At 40.6% G+C, this 20707-nt stretch overlaps 1 protein-coding gene across 1 annotated transcript in view; it reads left to right on the top strand.

The window, feature by feature from the left end:
* The first annotated feature begins 1625 nt into the window (after nt 1-1625).
* Nucleotides 1626-20707, top strand: part of fam83b (family with sequence similarity 83 member B) — a 360421-nt gene continuing 341339 nt past the window's right edge. The window contains exons 1-5 of the mRNA XM_079513104.1: nt 1626-1734; nt 11060-11516; nt 15303-15467; nt 16877-17001; nt 17531-20660. Of these exons, the coding sequence (XP_079369230.1) occupies nt 1712-1734; nt 11060-11516; nt 15303-15467; nt 16877-17001; nt 17531-19544 (2784 nt within the window). The 5' untranslated portion in view covers nt 1626-1711 and the 3' untranslated portion in view covers nt 19545-20660. The remainder of the gene's footprint in view (nt 1735-11059; nt 11517-15302; nt 15468-16876; nt 17002-17530; nt 20661-20707) is intronic.

Genomic DNA, 20707 nt, shown 5'->3' on the forward strand with positions numbered 1-20707 from the left:
AATAATAGATACCTGGAAACGGGTTGCATATTCTGAATGGTTTCCATGCCACTGTCAAGGACCCCCAAATTAATATGTGCAGGCATATGTGAGGCGTTCTGAACTCTGAACAGTATAGTAGTAGTGTTGCACAATTAATCGAAAAAAGATCGAGATTCTCATTTCTAAATTTGAGCAGGAATCGTGCAGCACTAGTTTGCTGTCAATTTCGTTTAGTTACTCTTGTGTTTTTGCCGAGAGGTTTATGTCAAGCTCTTTGTCTATTTAAACTTTAAATGGCTTTAAATTTTAAAGCCACAGTAGTTGGCTCCAGGTGCCACATTTTGAATGTAGTAATGTTCAGCAACTATACGTACAGACTAAAGACAATGCATATTTTCATGGAAGAAATGAGAATCATGTCAATTCTTGTGGAGGAAAATCAAATCACATTTGAGCAACAATCGTGCATCACTAATGTATGGTTAAAGTGGTAAATTTGATTTCGATGCCATATCAACTAAGTTTGCTGGGGACCCCCTGGAACCCCTGAGGGCTGGGGGACGTTGTATTGTTTTCCGCTCTGTTAATAAATTGTTTTATGGGGGACCGCATGTAATTCAGACATTAGTCCGACATGCGTCTGCTCCCGTGCTTGCGGTTATGGTTAGGTTAGGAGACGAGGTGGGTTGTTGCACCTCTTGACCATTGCAGGTGCACAGATATGCCCACATTATGGACTGGACATGCCCAAAGTCAGTGCAAATTGCTGGTGTTAAGCAACAATTTGCTGTCCAAAGATTTGTCTCACTCTCCATACAGCCTGTTAGTCTGGTTGCACTTCAATGTGTAAATACAATCCTTTATTATCATGTTATATCCCTTCCACCCATTTCCCTGTTCCTTTAATATTTGCTCACAACCTCAAAACATGCATACACAGATAATACCAATATATTTGGTCTGTTGCATTTTGTGAGTATAGATTTCTACTGTCATAACAGATCCCCCCTTTGCATAACCCCGCCTGTATTCATTCAATGATTAATCCTTATGCATCACATAATTTCCCCCATCTATGACAGATCTGAAATTTCCTTTTGTGACACTGCCACGTGTGAATACATATATTTCCGGTCCTTGTATGAGTATTGAAAGAAATTAAAACATGGGTGATAACAAGGGAATATATATTATATTGATTAAAATATGGTTGAATATTCAACCCTGAAATGTAGTGTACGTAAAATATGTTTTGTTTTGTGTAGTTAAACCATAAACCATTCATTCATTTTCTGTTGACAAGGTTCATCATAGGTAACCTGACTCCGCCAGATGGGGCAGCAGAGAGTACACTGGGAGGGGGGAACCCAGTGTACTCTCTGCTGCCCCATCTGGCGGAGTCAGGTTACATCATAGGGGGAGCTGTGGGGGAAAGCATGTTAGCAATAGTTCTAGGAAGTGAGGTACCAGGAACATCTATAAAAAGTGAGGCAGCCAGTGGTAAGGCTAAGGGGTTCCATTTTAGGTATCAAAATGTTTGTTTGGTGGTTGTTGTTTGTCAAAGAGACTCTTTTAAGGCCAATACTAAACCAGAACCAGAACTTGTTAAACCACTGAGCAGTTTGACTAAAGAACTTTGTGAAGGGGAAGAAAGGACATTTGGTCGAACATTTCTGATAGTTTAAGCTCTGAACCAATTTAGAGCTTTTGGGACAATGGAACCTGCTGTATGCCTCCTGACTTGAAGGTTAGGTGAGGAATATATATTTTCCCCCTTTTTGAGCAATGCGTTGCCTTTTTATTTGTTGACCCGTTGACTGTGGATTATTAGATTTTTGAAAAATAATAGATCTAAAACATATGGTTCCATTACTTTTGGGATTACTTTTTGAGTGGTGCAAACCACTCCAACAACCAGCTTTGTCTGTACCCGTGTATGTACCCGTGTACCTGTGTGTGTACCTGTACGTGGGACCCAAAAAAATGAGCATGGTTACTATGGTCACTGACATTACGTCAGACCACAGCTGATCAGGCTATATAAGACCTTGCACCACTCAGTTCACACGGGTGTGATTTTTTTTTATACTCGACTCATTGGAGACATTTAAAGAACTTTGCATTGCGGGACTAAAATCAGAGTTCGTAGGTCATAAAATCAAAAAATATTTTCCCCTGGATTCCTTGGGTCATAACGCAAATCGTTCAGCCGTAATTGGCTTCCGAAGTTAGTGGGAGGGGCCTATTTTACAAAAAATGCCACAAATCACGAACCAAACGTCCAATCCACCCCAAATTTGAATCAGATGTTGCGGGTGGTTTACTCAACCAAGAGCCAAAATAAATTCCATTTTCATCCATAGGGGGCATCGCAAATGCGAAAAATGTAAGCAAAACATGATTTTGGGGGGATAAATCCCCTCCGAACAACTTATGACTTAATTGACATTGTAATTGGCAAGCTAAATTAGTGGGAGGGCCCTATGTACGCGATTGCGGCAACCACACTTTGCAAATTTTCAAAATTGTGACTTTTCTAGTTTTGTTGGTTCCAGTTTAAGTCAGATAAAGATATTGCAATCTAATTTCAAAAGCAACAGTTTATGCAGGTATAGGACCTTTATTTCTGTCTTTAATATAACTCTAGAATGATGGAATCCTGTCCTTTACATGCTCTCAATTAAATAGCCGAGAAGATCTACAGAAGTAATGAGGCAAAGAGCAAGTTCAGTCAGGAAACTCAGTGCAGGTCTGAGCTCCACACTTCTATTCTCAATGTCAACCAATCTCACTTCATTGATAGAGCACACTATTTAAATGGGGATTGGGGAACATGCTACCTGCTACCTTCAACTAACCTGTATTGTCTTGTTTATTTTGACCAACCAATGTCTGTCAGCGTCTTTGACAAGAGGTCCCGCCTTCATAAATGAAGAATGTGTGTTAAGATGTCTGCACGTTTGTGTGATTGTTTGTATAGCAGACTACACAGCGGCCTAAGCCCCAGACAGAGAGAAAAATGGAGAGAAGTAGGGCATGCCTCCTGGTGATTTACGCCCTACAGAGCACCCTGTTGTAGTTTGAACTTATTTTGCAGGGAGTTTGTAATGTATTATTGTGTGCAGAGAAAGCTGAAGCTGAAATCTTGCCATATACTTGGCACAGGTGTCCACTCACATTGGTCAGCCATGAGTCAAGCCTGTGTAACTAATCATGATGACATCATAGCACGGGGCTTGGATTTCACTCAATGTGACTTGTCACTGCAGCTCCAGGGTAAGAAACTCCCCGTGATTGTCAGAGTACATACCTAGTTGGCCTACATGGTCACATTCATAGTACGACTGAACAATGCTGCAGATATCTGGTCCCCTTTTGCTCTATTGAAATAGAACATTATGGAATGACCTGAGGCAAACTGTCTCAAGGGAACTGGATGCCTATGTATACATGTTACATGCAACCAAGCTGTAGGGTGGTTGGTTTCTGACTTAAAGGGGCATTCCACTCATTTTCAACATTTTACTATGTCATGTATGTGGAAATAATAAAAAAGTCCCCCCCATGCTGTGTTTCCTAGAACTGTAAGTATGAGTATTTTTTCAGATCTCCAGTTCTAGGAACTGGAGCTCTAAGGTATATTAATGACATAGTAAAATGTTGAAAATGAGTGGAATGCCCCTTTAAGCAGTCACACCTGGCCTGAGCTAGGTGTGACTGCACACACATTGAGCAGATCGAGGCACAAAATCAGCCATCTCCACACTCAACAGAGAGAGAGAGAGCCTCTGTCTGGACAGCTTTTCTCTGCTCTTGTTTTGTTCTTTCTTTAACTCCTTTTGTCCGAGTGGTGATAACTACTTTGACATTATAGCCTACCTATAGTTGGTAGTACCCACGGCCTACCAAGCAGCTCAATTTATGATCCTGTTGATGGTGTGCTGGAAATGGACTGGAACTTTGAATGGAATCCCTGTTCGTCAGCTGTCGCCAAGCTACTACTGAACCAGACACGCGATAGTCAAGATCAAGAATAACGTTTGTCATATGCTAGGATGAAAATGTCTTCCTATGAAGTTGTTGACATGACATGTTGTCAACTCGTAGATCTGCTATTTTTGCTATTTCTAATTTTATTTTGAAAGCTTTTGCCTAAAATCACACACCCAAATATAGGGAGGGATGGCAGGTTGAGAGTTAAAGATGAACGTAGCCTTCAAAGGAAGCAAATCTTTATACAATTTGGTTATATCAGCCTATCAGTTCCCTGTTCTCCAACATATCAGAATCGGTAATGACCTTGAGGATTCCATATTGGACCACCTCTACTGTAATGCTCCTATGTATTCTTTTGTTTTTCTTTCAGTATCACTCCCACATGTTCATTGTAACAACCAAAATGTTAACCAAGTAGCCTACAGTATGCAATTGTAGGCTACTTGGTTTCATGCTGTCTTTTTGTATACTTTTAGTCCATTGAGATTGAAGTTACTTATGATGTTACTGTATGGACTATAATCAGCTGAGCCACACAAGGAAGTGAAGATTAGGGGGTGATACATTATGCAACAGTTCTCTGAGACAAAATGAAACTGCTGTCTTGTATTACGATCCAGTGTCCTATTGGCTACCGAGTTGTCACGACACCGACAGTGAACTCCCTTGCAATGCCATGACTTTAGACCCAAATTAAATTGCATTGACCAACAATAATGAAAGTGCTATTTGTGCTGTGCAATGAGCAAGGGGACACTGAATAACTCCAGCGAGACAAGGAAGATGGATGCATAGAGGCAAAGATGAACCCACAAGGTAAAGAAGAGTGCATTTTCAACAGAAAGAAATGCGTGCAGCAGATTGTTGATTGTTGTTGACCGTGTGTGTGTGTGTGTGTGTGTGTGTGTGTGTGTGTGTGTGTGTGTGTGTGTGTGTGTGTGTGTGTGTGTGTGTGTGTGTGTGTGTGTGTGTGTGTGTGTGCGCGCGCGCATCAAGTTACTCTCTGTTTAAAAGTGTTTTTGTAAGAGAGACAGAGCATGCACATGCGTTAATAATCAACATTGGAGATTTGGGGAGGGCACATTCACAGGGCCTTTTCATTCACAGGGCCTTTTCAGAGGACCAGACATTTCTTTGGGCAGCTCAAAATATTCTATCCTTTGAAGCTGCTAAATTTGGGGTTGCTTTCTATGCACTTTATTTGTTATGAAAGTTGTGGCAACAATCTTGGACTTTATTAGTTGTGTGTGAAAGAGGCTGTGTGCACAATTGCGCATTACAGAGAGAGGATTTGTTTTCAGTGGCGGAAATGGGCTTCCAGAGGTATATTACTCCTTTGCTGCAATAACATTCACTACTAGTCCATCACTCATGCTGTGCATAACCCGTCTCTACAGTACCAATTAGTATTAGATTAGTGTGCAATGACTCATATAGGCCTATGCATCACATAATTAATTTCCTCTATCTGTGACAGATCTGGAATGATGGAGTCCCATCATCTTTCCATGTTCTCATCTTTGAAGAGAGACTTGAAGAGAGGATTATATTCACCCCCATTATAAGGAGTCGTATTGCTCGGCAATTTCACCTGGTGAGTGATCGATTTCACAATTAGACAAGCCTCCATTATCCTGCAGGTACTGGTTATGAGTTAAGATGGCAACATAATGCATGTTAGTTACTGGTGCTGTTAACCTCCCTTCCTCAATTCCTGTAATGTTCTTGATGAAAGGTTCAAATGCCCTCCTAGAGCAAGGCAATGCATTTTACAATGTATTTTATCAAATGTTTTTTCTATCAATGGTTTCACAAATGATTGATGTCCATACATCATATTGTTATCATTTGTAGACTCTCGAACTTCACTGAGATTGAAATCATGATGTGTAGGCTACTATATATGCTATTGATGAGTGAATCAGATGAGCCACATAAAGTGAGGGCAAAGATTAGGGGGTGATAAATTATGCAACAGCTATCTGAGCCTAAATGAAACTGCGGTCATGTTACGATCCAGTGACTAAGGAGATGCCCCAACACTCACAGTGAATTTCTTTGTAATGCCATGACAAGAGAGAGAGAGAGATGTGTTCAGATTTAGGGAGGGCCCATTCAGTGGACATTTTCCATTTTATTTATTTTGTATTTATTTGGGGGGGCTTTTATGCCTTTATTGATAGGACAGTAGACTGATAGGAATGGGGAGAGATATTGGGAGTGACATGCAGCAAAGGTCATGATGTTGTGTAGTGTATCGCCCGTGTGAGAGAGGCTGCATGCACAATTAAGTCTTAAAGGGCCACTTCACCCCTTTTGCAACCATAACTTATTTGAATGATGTTTGGGAGACAAACACTTTCCTGGGGTTTTTACGTGTGTAATATGTGTTTTTAGATATTTGAGTATTTCAAAGTGTCCATGGGCTCATTGGGCTCCATGATGTCATGGACACTGGGCTCACTTCCTTCCTGGACTACAATTCCCATAATGCTTTGGTCCACTGCTCCTCCTTGTGGATAGGGGGTGGGCTGTCTTACCAAAGATGGTCTATTTATGAAGATGGGCCAACTTCATTGTAGCCACTAGAGGCGAAATGGTACACAGCCTACAAATGGTCTCCTAAATATAGTAGGCGTGGTTTGCTCCTCCCCATCCCCCCTCCCCTCTCCCAGGCTGACGACAACACTGACAACGTCATGTGGATGAGCATTGAGAGCATTATACGGCAAATGTCAAAATCAGCCCCCATCAACCAAGAGTCTAAGACAATTATGGAAAATTATATTATTAAGCATTGGAACACACATTTTATTTCACTTTTAATATGTCCATTCATTTCATGTTATAATATTCACATATTATCATCTTAAATATGAGGCCAGAGCCCCCTATGTGTTGTCCGTTTTGCAGATGGACAGAGAGAGGCTTCCAGACTCATCTCAAATCTCGCAAGTTTGTTGCTGGGATAAAGAAACATCATTAACAAAGTAGATTTTCTCCTGATTTGTCTCGCTAAAAGAAGCCATTTTAATATGAATCTCTTTTATATTGTGTGCCTTGTGATGATTGGGTCCAGTATTTAGTTCAGTGACCATGGAGTTAAGGAATGGTTCAGAAGCTGTGTTCACGTTCACTCTCCCATTGGAAATGAATAGACTCCAACATTCTTCCCGTCTCCTAATAATGTTACCGCCCACCTCACGCAGATACGGGAAGTAAAGCAAAGTTGGCCTCTCTTGCTAATTTTCCTCTTGGGTCTTACTGAGACAACATGTAGTCCAGGAAATAAGTGAGCCCAGTGTCCATGGCATCATGGAGCCCATGGACACTTTGAAATACTGAAATATCTAAAAACACATATTACCCACGTAAGAAAAACCCCCAGGAAAGTGTTTCTTGTTGATTGATTGATTGAAGAATTTATTAACAGTTTGCAGAATTACAGTACATTTCAAGCACAAACTCAATACAAAGGCTGTTAACTGTGAGTGGACGACCCAATTAAGCATTACACTTGTTTCCAATAGGGTCCAAATGTTCAAATCATCAAAACATTTAGAGACGTACAAATAGACACTTCTATAGACAGAACAGGAATTCATCATAAAGGAGGTAAAAAGGGAAAAGAAATATATACAGTGAGGGGAAAAAAAGGGGGGGGCGGGGGGGGGGGGATTCAGATTTTACGGGGGCCAGTTTCGAATTGCAGCCATCCGTAGGTGCCCTTTGAGAGCGGTTTTGAAGGAGTCAAGGGATTCGCATGTCTTAATGACAGTTGGTAGGGCGTTCCACATTTTGGTGGCATAGGAGCGAAAAGAATTTAGTCCCTTGTTTGTGCCGAATCTGGGTTGTACATGGTTCGTTGCACTCCCTCTGGTGTTGTGGGTGTGGACTTCGTTAACATTAAGGAAGTATCTAGACAGGTACATGGGTATCTTGGTGGTGTATCGAATCTTGTGGACCAGACCCATTGCAAGATGCTGTACTCTGTCGTCGACCCTAAGCCATTCCAGCCTGTCGAAGTGGGCAGGGGTGAGGTGGGTTCGGGGGGCTAGATCAAGTAGGAGCCTGACCAGTTTGTTTTGGGAAGTCTGGAGCCTGGTTTTAAGGGCCTTTGAGGTGCTGTGGTACCAGGAGGTGCATGCATAGTCAAAGAACCCCTGTACAAGGGCTCCTGTTAAGGTCTTCAAGGTGTTTTTGTTGACCAGTGAGGAGATCCTGTAGAGGAATCTTGTTCTATGGTTGACTTTTTTGATTACGTTGGTGGCCATTTTATCACCGGAAAGATTAGCCTCCAGGATGGAACCTAGGTAGGTAATTTCATCTTTACGTGTGATAACATTGTCACCCACTCTAACCAAGAAGCCATTTGCCTTGCTGAGATTACTAATAGAGCCAAAGAGAATGGATTCAGTTTTTCCCAGGTGTAAAGATAGTTTGTTATCAGCAAGCCAGGTGCAGATTCTACCGAGTTCAGAGCTGAGGGCATTTTCAACCTGCAGTTTGTCCCTGTCCGAGACCAGCAGTGCCGAGTCATCTGCGAACAGGAACAAGTTGCAGTCTCCCAAACATCATTAAAATAAGATCTGGTTGCAAAAGGGGTGAAGTGGCCCTTTAACCCTGTTGATGAATAAACTGATGCTGAAATGTAGGCCTATGCCTTTTGTGAACGTACCACAGTGATGAGCACTAGGGATTCAAATAATCATAGGGGGATTATAGATAGTCAGTGAGCTTTTTTATTGCGACTCAGTTGAGGAGATAAATGCGATTATATTGTGATATTATTGTTATTTATTATTATTATTATTATTATTTGAAGTGTGCATGGCACTACTAGATGGCAAAGGTTTACTTCCATGTGAACTTTGAATCCCTGGAAAGGAGGGGGTGTGGCTACATATCTCAAACAGGTTTATGACCTGGCTTCTGCCTGGGAGCAGGTTCTGAAGCTGAGCTGCATTTGCATGTCAAAACTAGAACCCACACCCTCTATCCACAGACTGCTTATCATGTTGAAACACCTCCCGTCTTTTGTCTCCGTCAGCCAGCAGACATTAGCCATAGACTTACACCAGTCAGATACCGGCAGCATGTTGACAGTGTCAGACTGGGATATATTGGGAGCATTCAAGTGGATTTCCATGTAGCCTAACTCAAAATCTTAACGTAAGTTACTGCTGTACAGTAGACTATTACGCAATGGTAGTGGGGAAATAATTATATTAATAATAATGCTTTCAGTGGATTTAATTAACTGACAGAACCTTGGGGACTGGTGAGTTATTTTAGCCCTTTTGGCTAAAAGGCATATTAACCTGCACGGCTCCAATTTACATTAATTCTTTATTTACTGAAATATTTGGCATAATCTGCATGAATGGTCCTTTACATTTTAAATCTAGATGACTCTACAGTACAATGTATTTGTTTACAATTATGGCAAGTCTTTCATACATTATTGTGATGTACATATTCACAAAGCATAGTATAAGGCAACTTTGTCTTACTTTGAACTTTAGAATAGTTTAATTACGGTTACACATAACCTACAGTCAGTCATTCTACAGTATCAAGACAATGATGAGTGAGAACTTTTAAATGGTATCATACATGTCCATGTTTACGTAGACAAACAGCTTTTATCTATCCACAAAGTCCATTTTCTTGTGTCATGAGCCCTGGTGTGTGATGTTCTACAGTATATAAAAATATACTGGGAGAAATAGAAAAGGTGATGACAGGAAGGAAGATTTTATGGATAAAACACTAGTTTCTTTGTGTGATGTACAATATCAATAATGTAAAGGTAAACATATAGCATGAATCCACAAAGTCCATTTTCTATCTGTGAAATGGCTTCAAACTGGTGTGACAGTGTTATGACATCACAGACTGAACTGGTTTTATCTAGACTTTATCTTTTGTAGACTGCCATTCATGATGATTAAGTTCCAGGCTTAACGAGTGTGCATGTCAATTCTTGAACCGAATGTCTTTACCCTCTGAATTCCTGAAATAAGCTTGGAACTCAGAAGGCTGTTTACTAATGAAAACATCCCTCAATATACAGTCAATAGCACAAGTATTTGGAGAATCATATTCTATATATTATGTTAGACATACACAAGGACAACAAAGAGGTTTTTCCTCATTTTGAGGTATTTATTATCCTGCGTTTACTCTTTATTAACCGCAAAAAAATTACTTGTAGAGATAGGCCATAAAAAATAAATAATTTGTTTCAAGTTCCTAATTTGAGGTCTTAAATGACAAACTTATATAACAAAATTAACACAGGTGTTCCTGTCAAAGTAAATAGTGATCGATTTGAGGGCTAGCTGTCTTCAAATTCTAACATGGCAAGTCTGTGCATGTTTGGTTGCAGCACAGAGTTAGCTAAGAACACCATCTGTTTCTAACTATTAAACACCAGCTTGATGGCAGCCAGAAATCAATATGAGTACACATTGTCCCATAGATTTGTTCCATTGCAACAGGAAATATAAATGTCACTCAGACAATGTGTATGTTTTGTGACATGATGTTCAAGGCTTTATTGTTGCATCTTCTGTCTGGTAACTCAGTCATTATGGCAGCATTCATATTAATACTAATAATAATGATCACTAACAAGGAAAATATCAAGAATTGAAGCAGTATTAATATGTTGATAGTAAAGCGTAATTATTTAAATAAGCTACACTGTGGTCACTGTGGTCACACATGGAGCATCATTATGGGCACATTTTCACAGTTCGGTTTCACTCTTTTCATTCAAAATTGTGATTTTAGTTAACTTCATGCAATTCTGACTTCTGAGGCCTAAATATATCTGCGAGAATTTGGAGGTTTTTTTCTCCTCCAATATAAGACAGACAATTTGTAAGATGTATAGTATTGTGAGAAAACCCCCCTAATTCGGAAATTTGGTATATTACTTACTATTAATCATATATCAAACACCTCTCTTATCCATCACTCATGCTGTGCATAACCCGGCCTGTCTGAGTTCAATCAATGATAAATTAAATCCTTATGCATCAACTAATTGATTAATTTCCCCCATCTTTGACAGATCTGGAATGATGGACCTTTCCATGCTCTCGTCTCTGAAGGGAGACTTGAGGACAGAGGATTATATCCAGCCCCATTATAAGGAGTCCTATCGCCTGGCCATTGATCGACTAGTGACTGACGGCAGGGAGAGTTATCAGAAGTTCCTAAAGGGAGAACGTGTAGGGGGCTTCCTGTCTGAGGAAGAGCTCCTCTTCATCACTGCCAACGCGGCGCAGCCCACGCCTGGAAATCACACAGAGGAAAGTAATGGCCCTCCAGACACCACCAAGTCCTCCACAGGGACATACTGGCCCATGCACTCAGACGTGGCCACCCCAGAGCTGATCCTAGGGTGGCCCGAAGTCTTGCCGCACGAGAGACAACAGACTCACGTAGAGCTGCTCTTTCATCCGCCGAGACAAAACCACCCCACCATCAAAGAGGTCATTCGTAAAAATATTCAGGATGCAAGACGGGTAAGACAATGCTATGCAATGTACACCCTATGTACACCCACCCTATGTACACCCACTCTAGTTTATGTATATAAACTAGATAAGTGTACAGTGTACACCAGGCGATTAGGCGAATAACATGTAGAACACTGGTTCCCAAAGTGGGGTCCTTCAGGGCACTGTTTCCCAAGCAGTGGGTCGGGACCCATACGTATGTGCATGGGTCATGGACCAATAGAGGGTATGCGGCTGCAGAAAGTGAATGGCAGATCGAGTGGCAAATCGAGTGGTAAAGTGAGTGACAAAGTGAATTTAATATTGTTTAAAGTAATTTAATGCAATCAAATATGACTTTTCTGTTTGGATGTATGGTCTATCAAGGCCAGAAAGTAGTTTTTTGCCACTCAGTAGGTGTTCCCGCATAACTTCCGGGTATGATGATGATGTCACGCGCATACCCTCTATTGTTGTGGGTCACGACTCAATTAAAAATACCATTTAATATCTTTAATATCTTTTTTTAAATAAAATTATCTACTTTTATACCTTTTCAAACAAACAAACAAATCTAAGATATTCTGTAGGCTAAATAAAAAATAATAATAATTAAGAAGTAGTGAAAATAGCAGATCTACAAGCGCACAACACGTCGCTTTGCGCATTGTTGTGAGCTTGTAGATATATTTTCACTATATTGGGTCCTGGGGAAACGTCTTAATCTCTCTTTTGGGTCCCGTCCTGAAAAGTTTGGGAACCACTGCTTCAAGAGGTTCCAGGGGGACCCCGACAAAATGAGTAACAGTTTATACACCATTTCATTTTCCAGCTATTTGAAAATAGACAATCTACAAGCTTGTAGATATGACTATTTTTGACAATTTTTGTAATGTTTTTTTGTGGCTTTCGCCTTTATTTTATATTTTTTATGGAGGGACAGACAGTAGGCTGACAGGAAATGGGGAGAGAGATGGGGGGAAGACATGCAGTAAAGGCCGTCGGGATCGGGAGTCGAACCCGCGGCACACTGCCAGATTGGATTACCAGCCAAGGTGCCTGGAGCCATGGCCCAGGCCGTTTTGACAAATTTATTTTATGGTTTCTTTTATGATTTTTACAAAATCTTGTTCTGCGGCCAAATACATATCAATTTGGGAGTGCTTGACATGAAAATGTCAATCATTTGAGATTCAAACATATGGAGGACCGGCCTAGTTCTGTGATTGAGCCAGACAATGACTCATTTGAGAAAGTCTAGGTTCCTCCTGTCTGTCAAAACATGTTGCAAGTCCTTCCTTTCCTTCAAAGCAAATCTACACGCCTTTCTCATCTTTCAACTCAAAGGAGTGCCAAGCAGGGATGTCGGGGTGGAGTAGGCTAAATCTGGTTTTGCAACTTACCTCCACGAGACAAAAGTGTGGGAACCTCTTCATTGTCAATAGAATAGAGTTTACATAATCATATATTTTAGTACGGTAATGAATAATGACGATGATGGTACTGTTGTTGATTCATGTATAATGAAACTGATGTGATGGTTATTCCAGCTTTGTACCTGCATTACTACCCCCGCTCTGACTAGCATTGGAATTTCAGGCATTAGTTAGACTCGATTCCACAGATAAACTTTTATGAGTGTAATATTTCACAATGTCTGCCTCTTTCTTATGTAATATTTGACAATTTGGCCAATTTGGTATTTAAAAAAGCTCTTAAAAGTCATTCAATTGTAACTTATAAATGTGCAGAATGCAGATCCTATATTAACTTTAGGCCTACCATGCTGTGTTCTCACCCCGACCCCCCCCCCCCCCCCCCACACACACACACACACACACAAAATTCAAACTATACGTATGCAATAAGAAGAGAACAAGAACCTTAAAAAATTGGACCGCTGTCATTTTATTTTTAATGTATGTCAAAATAGCCAATAAAAGAACAACAAAGTATAAAATAGGACTTTTGTGATAGGTGGCTACTGAAATTAAATCCAGACAGTAAACAATTATACCCATTGGAAACTTGGATTTGGTAGAGTAGAGGAAGACAAGCATAGGAGTTGTGGTTGACAATTCATTAGAATTTCAAACACACAAAACTCCATGTTGGTGATAATTAGAAGAACTTTTTTTTTTTTTTTTTACATAAATAAATAATGATTTATACCGTTGTACAAATCCTTGGTGAGGGTAGTACATTGTGAATTGTGAATTTCGTAATTTGGGTATATTGTGTTGAGTCTGGCATAGAGGATTGCATTCTGTGACAGAAAAACCTCAATACATTTCAATGAAGTAAAAGAAGTCAGTTTTTGGTCAGCATATAATGTGTCATTTTGATTAACATGGTCTTTGGAGTTTATTCTGGAACAACTTCATGAAGTGACAGTGGCTTTTTTCACTTAATTCAAATATATATATATATTTTTTGATAATCCTCCCAACTATAGAAGTGTGCTGACCATAAGGAGTTCCTCCCTGTCCCCAGTTAACCCCTGGGGTCAAAAAACCTTAGGTTTCTTTTTGGGCTAGGGTTAGGGCCGATTCATACTCTTATTTTACCGCTGTTTCGGCGCTGTAGTGCCGAAATGATTGCGGCTCGTCAGAAATTTTCAGTAGCACCGAAGAGCCGACTTTAGGACGGTACCCGCCCCCCCGAACCTCAAATGACGTCACAAGAGCCGACTTTTATTCGGCTCTAAAATAGGAGTATGAATCAGTCCTTAGCCAGAGCCATCTAATAGAAGAGTTCCGATATTGAGGGGGCAGAAACCGAGCATTCGAGCGCTGTTCATGCAGCCTGAACTGAGACAAGCTGGAGTTGGAAATACATTGTTTTCAACGAGGGCGGTGCATGCAAATAAGAGCTATTTTAAACTGTTTTAAAAGTATTGTACAGTGACAACTAAAGTCTCTGTAATGTTTATGTTGTACTATTACTACAAAGCAATCTAAAATAAAGGGATTTAAGATCATTAAAGCTGGGCTGTTGCCTGAGTCCAATGCATTTCTGCCTACTTCCGGTCCAGGACTGGCCCGGGCCCCATGAAGTGAACGCAGTTTGCGTAACTCTGTCTATATCTAAGGCTCTGGGGTTAGCCAGCCTTCATCCAATCAGGATGAGAGGGGCCTTCCTCCAATCATGATCGAGTGGGAGCGGGCTGTTGGCCTGTTGTGTCCCCCCCCCCACTGTAGAGCATGTGCATGTGCACATCTTGTTACCAGGGCAGACCTGGGGGTTTTCCAAATCACTGAATGCTCCTTTAAACGTGGTCATTGAACACAGTACCTTCTTTACCCAAGTCTCCCTGAAACCGAGATGGTAATAACCATCGCTGTCACTTCAAGATGTTGTTCCCAAAAATAATATAAGTCTGTTATTGTTCCAGCCGGAAAAGGTATAATGACCGGCCCTGTGTTCATCAAGGTCGACCTAAAAATGAAGAATGATTGGGTCGATTTTCATGGGAATGATCAGTAGGCTGCAACCAGAGAGATGGTCAATTTATGAGTCATAAAGTCAAGGTCACAATCAAAATTATATAATGTCATATCTCAGGTAGAAATGGTATACATCGTATCTTTACATTTGCATACAATTGGTGATGTTATGCACTGTAATAGGTGCAATCTTTCCGGTTTCAACCATCTTTTTGGCGTGGCTCTCTTCAAATGGGGAACATGTTTGAGAACCACTGCTTTAAACTATATCAGCATCAACTTAAAGCCAGGCTCATTAGCACTCATCACCAATTCCTGTTGTTAGGTCATTTGTCTAAGCTTTAATTTTTGTGTATTTTCTGCATAGGTCATTGCCATTGTAATGGACATGTTTACTGACATAGACATATTCAAGGAGACTGTCGATGCCTCTCTCAGGGGAGTTTCAGTCTATGTGCTGCTGGATGAGTCACATCTGAAAAGTTTCCTCACACTGGCTGAAAATCAAGATATCAAACTTCAACAACTCAGGGTGAGTATATTATATGAACACATCACTTCCATTCATCTTTTGTGCATCACCAATACCATGGCCAATCTCGTGGGGTTGACGGAACACAGCCATGATCTCAATTAAGGTGGACATTGAATTGCCACTAATTGAAAGAGATGAAACTTTATCCATAACGTTTAGACTATAGACCACCCAGAACGGTCCTTACTAGCACCTTTAACCACTTGAACCCTATATACTTCATTGACCGGAGTCCCCCAGGGGTCCATACCTGGGACACTCGGTTTTTCCCTGTATACCAAATCTTTTCGCCAAGAATAGCAAATATAGAAATAGAAAAGTGTTGAAATGACATAGCATTGTGAGCTTGTAGATTGGCTATTTTCTCCCCAGAATAGAGATGCTATAGGGTACATAAATAATACATTGGATGAATATTTGGTTAATAGATGGTTAATAACTTGGTTTACCTCAATTGGATGTTAGAAGAGCCAGCAAAAGGATCAAACGTCCTGATACCCCTGTCCAGGACAGGCTTCAGTTCAGACACCTCCTCAGGGGACTTGGCTCAGATCTGAACCCATTTGATTTTGTATTAGAAACCTGTTGCGACCGCATGCCCTTGTTGGCGTCGACCAGCAGGGCAGGGTTCAAACTCACAACCTTCCGCATGAAAGGCATATGCTCGAGTCTAACCACTACACTATAGCCCTCAAAATAGAATCCATGAGCACCAGCATATCTGGGATATTCCCAATTTGATAGTGATTGCTCATAGACTATAGTATAAAAATATAATACAGAAGAATGAGATCATTAGTAATATTAACTCCATGCTCTAGTTTAGCCTCTAAGGATATGAAGTTAAATATATCAAAATGTTTAAAATGTAAATTGGGAAGACAAATTAGAGGAGGTACTTCATTGTCCTACGGCGGTGTGCACAGGGAATGTGCTGTGGTTTCCCCAGCGGTGTGTGAGATTAGCTGTGGATACACAGACACACAGGCAGACTAAATACATGCCATGCCATAAAAAGGCAATGACGACAATAACATGCTTCACAATGACAATGCTTCACTGCTCAATAAAAGCCTGAAGCCTTCTTTCAAACCTTGGTTTCTCCTGTTTTAACTGGGTGGGGTGATAATTACTAACCACTTTTAGGTGATGTTGAACACACCCTTTAAACATCTATTATGCACATACTTAACAGACCATGAAGCCAGCTATCAACTACGCTACCACATATTTCAATGTCAATATAGTTAATCATAATCCTAAAAAAAAAATACTATTTAATTCTCCAAAGGGCATTTAACCTCTTTGAATAGTTTTATTTGTTTTAAAGTGTTCTATTATGCTACTATTACATGCTATTCTGTACAATATCATCTGACATGGTCTTTTCTTCTCCTTGAACACAGAACATGAGAGTGCGCACCGTCAAAGGACATGATTACCTCTGTCGATCAGGAGCTAAATTTCATGGAGCAATGCAACAGAGGTTCATGTTAGTTGACTGCCAAACTGTGATCTATGGTACATACAGGTAAAAAGCCATACGTGAAAGAGAATAAATATTAAATGAACTCACAAGGCATTGAACTCTACTCTGCTCATTTTGGTCAATATTGTTTCCCTTGTCAATTGACTGTTTCATAATTATGTTAAGACTTGTTTATGAACATACGAGACAAGAACACTGATAGATTTCAAGAAAACCTGATTAAAACATACTGACAACAATTTGTGGAGAAATGTCAACATGTACTGTGATGTCCATTGATCAAGTGGTATCCTTTTCATTGTAAAACACAGTACAAAGTACTGACCCTTTCTGATCAGTTGGAAACAAAAACCTTAAAAATTGGTGATTTACGCATGGTCCAATCTAAGGTATAAATCATAATCTGGTATTCAAAGGAAACCCCACTTAATGCTGACAAAATAAGTAACATTTTCCACAATCACAGCTCACTTATTTTAAAATGATTATATCATGTTTATAAAGTAAATTATATTCACTCTACTCTCTCCCATACCGAGTTAATACTAATGCTTTTCATGTTTCTTCCCAGCTTCATGTGGTCATATGAGAAGATTCATCTGAGCATGGTTCAGGTCATACGAGGCCATCTGGTGGAGTCCTACGATGAGGAGTTTCGAACACTCTATGCCCGGTCCACTGTGCCAGCTGAGCTGTGCCCTCCAGAGGGTTTCGTACATGATATCAGGCCAAATGGAAGGCAGATTATGAGCAAATATGTCTCCAACTCCGGCCAAGGTTTTGAGAGAAAGGACCAGTTGAGACATACCCTTGACACAGTATATCGTAAGACTTGTGAGAGGCAAATGGGCATGAGAGATATTGAGGAGAGGCTTTATGAAGATAAGCCAACTGAACCCATGCCAGTAATTCATCAAGGGGTGATAGCTCAAAACCGGATGAATCAACTCCAGCCTCCATCAGAGACTATGGACTATCTGAAAAGGCACAGCTATGCAGGGGTGGGGCAAGATGCCTCATGTCTTCCGCAGAATGCAAGGCATAGGTCAAGTAACTGGAACATTGCTGCCGATGTGGGGGTTCCTAATGGTAGAACCAGCTACAACACTAACTTAGACAACTGTTCCCAAGGCCCACAGATGTTCAGAAGTCCAAACATGCGTCAGTCCCTTCACGGCATTGACCAGCAGGTCCTCTCCATGCAGCAGAACATGCCAACACCGGACAGTACGTCCAAGTCCTTCATGCGCACATGGAGGATTGAGTCTTACCTCAAAAACGCAGATTCTCAATTTGGAGGCTCTTGTGACCACTTAGATCAGTATGAAGCACCAGACAACAAAGATATCTCCTTCAACAGGTCTAGGAGGAGGTCTTCACTTGCTCTTCAGTCCACTATTCCAGAGCAATTAGAAATAAGCAGTTACACAAACACTTCATCTTCTGCTTATCAGGTCGACCCCTCAGTCACACCAAACAGCACTTTGCACTACTCGTCAATGCAATTGAACCCGACAGTGGAAAATAGAATGAAAAATGAAGAATTCCTCTTAAAGAGGCAAAGTCTCCAGATTCTGGATGATGAGAGGAATAACATCAGCCATGGTCCAGGAAGAAACTCCCACCAGCCTAATTATGCCAGTCTCGGCAGAACCAAAGGGGGCGCAATGTTAAGAAACCCCAACAGCATGACGGACAACTGGCTCAAAAGGCATAGTCTGGCAGACCCGAGAACAAACACAGATGATTGTGAATCCCCGGGGACTATGTACGGAGGAGCGTTTGCAAGGAGACAGATGGATAGAAATACAGCAAGGGCCAATGCACAGAATGGAGGACTTGGATTGAATCTGAATGAGGATCAGAGATCGGTGTCTCATTATGATGTCAAAAGCATTACACGCACAAAGAGCCCACCTGAATCCAACTGGCAAGAGCGCCCCTCTAGAACAATGTCTGCAGCAATACTTGATGTGAATGATAAGGAGCCAGCATGTAAACCCAGTGACATGAGTTCACCACGTTTCCTAAAGAAGAAGAGCAGAATCAGATCACTACTCCACATACCAGAGAAAAAAGAGTCTTCCTCTCAACCCATAGAAAGTTCAGGTGGCAGTACAGACACCATAACGGCTGAAGATGAGGAGCAAAATGTACATATAAGCACAAACAGGTATTCATCAGATCACCGGAGGAGGACCCACTTTGCAGATGACTCCAGAAAAGCATCATCTCCTCGATTTAGAACTGAAGACCTCCATCCAATCTCTCCGCCATTGCGATCACATTCACAACAGATGCATAGACAAGGTGATAAGACTGTGCGGCCTAGCCATGAAATGGGAGACTGGCGTAAAGGTGCAGACAGCCGTTTGCAAAGTAGATATGAGCCATTCTGTGCATTTGAAAAGAAGCAGCCCTCACATTCTGCAACAGGCGTTAGTAACGCAGACAAAACGAAAGGCATCCCGTCTTCTAAGGGTAGCACAGCTACTGAACAAAACCTCAGCCGGGCTACACACGGACACCATGAGAATAAACTTGAAAGATTCATACGGAATTTAATACATAAAAATAAGCAATAACTAGAATGTCTAGTTTATGATTAAGCTTTTGTGCGGTTGCTTCAATAGTTGTTTACCTGGTTAAAAGATTCCAATATTGCCACTACTAATACATCAAATTGACCCCTGTTTTTGTTTACATTTCCAAACATCCACAAAACATATTGCCTATCCCATAGACTAATATAAATTCAAAACAAAAAGTAGATCACAGGACTCACATTATGGAACGGTGTGGCCAGCTTGTGACGTCTGTCATCAATGACATCAGTCGTCTATGATGTACTATGACAACAGATTTGTTAAATATTACAAAATGTATAAATCATGATATGAAAAAATTGTGGAGCCTACTTCAGTGGCCTACTGGCAGTGTACACAAGACGTGGCGCTGATCTGGCCAACGGTTTGCAAGATTAGCTCCAAACACGTGGACACACAAACCAACTCTCGGTCTGTGTGTCGGACAAAGCCACACCGTAAAAAAAACAAGAAATTCTTACCCAAAATATCAGCAGTATGAAAGAAAATTAACCAAAAGCATCTGGGCATGAAATAAGTCCAAATACAGATAAGCAAAAGGTAAAGATGATTGAAACTATTTTGATTTACTGTAGGCCTATATCATGCCCCATAGAACCCAAGGTGCAAAGCTTTAAAGTTGTAACTTAAGAGTTTGTAATTTCAGACGGAGAACAAATGTGTTTTGTTGTAGCAAACACACTACCTTCCTGTGGCATGACATTGGAAAAGGTGTGTGTAATGTGTTTTACAGTGTTAACTTTGCTTACTTACAGTATGCATTTGGCAAAGGGTGTTTACAATCAGATCCACTTTGAGTACAGAGTCCAATCTTATGGGTCCATTTTGGGTATATTTTACCCTTAACTCTGAGGTACAGGTGTTTTGTATATTTAATTACTTGGTCAATTTCCTTACCAAAATTCCATTGGAAATATATTGTTTCGAGTATATTTTGCCAATTTGTAGTGCCATACTGCATCTGTAGCCTATGTCTCTTTCATGCACTAATGCTCGCTGCAGGTGTCAAAAACAAGATGCCATTTTAAAATCCAATGTTTGTTTATGAACTTCATAAATATGCTACTGTATATATGACAATAGTCATCAATAAATGTGTGCAATATTTTTCTAATTCTACTGGAACCAGAGCACTTATTTAT

This window comes from Electrona antarctica, assembly GCF_951216825.1.
Source record: "Electrona antarctica genome assembly, chromosome: 10".
NCBI classification, from domain to species: Eukaryota; Metazoa; Chordata; class Actinopteri; order Myctophiformes; family Myctophidae; genus Electrona; species Electrona antarctica.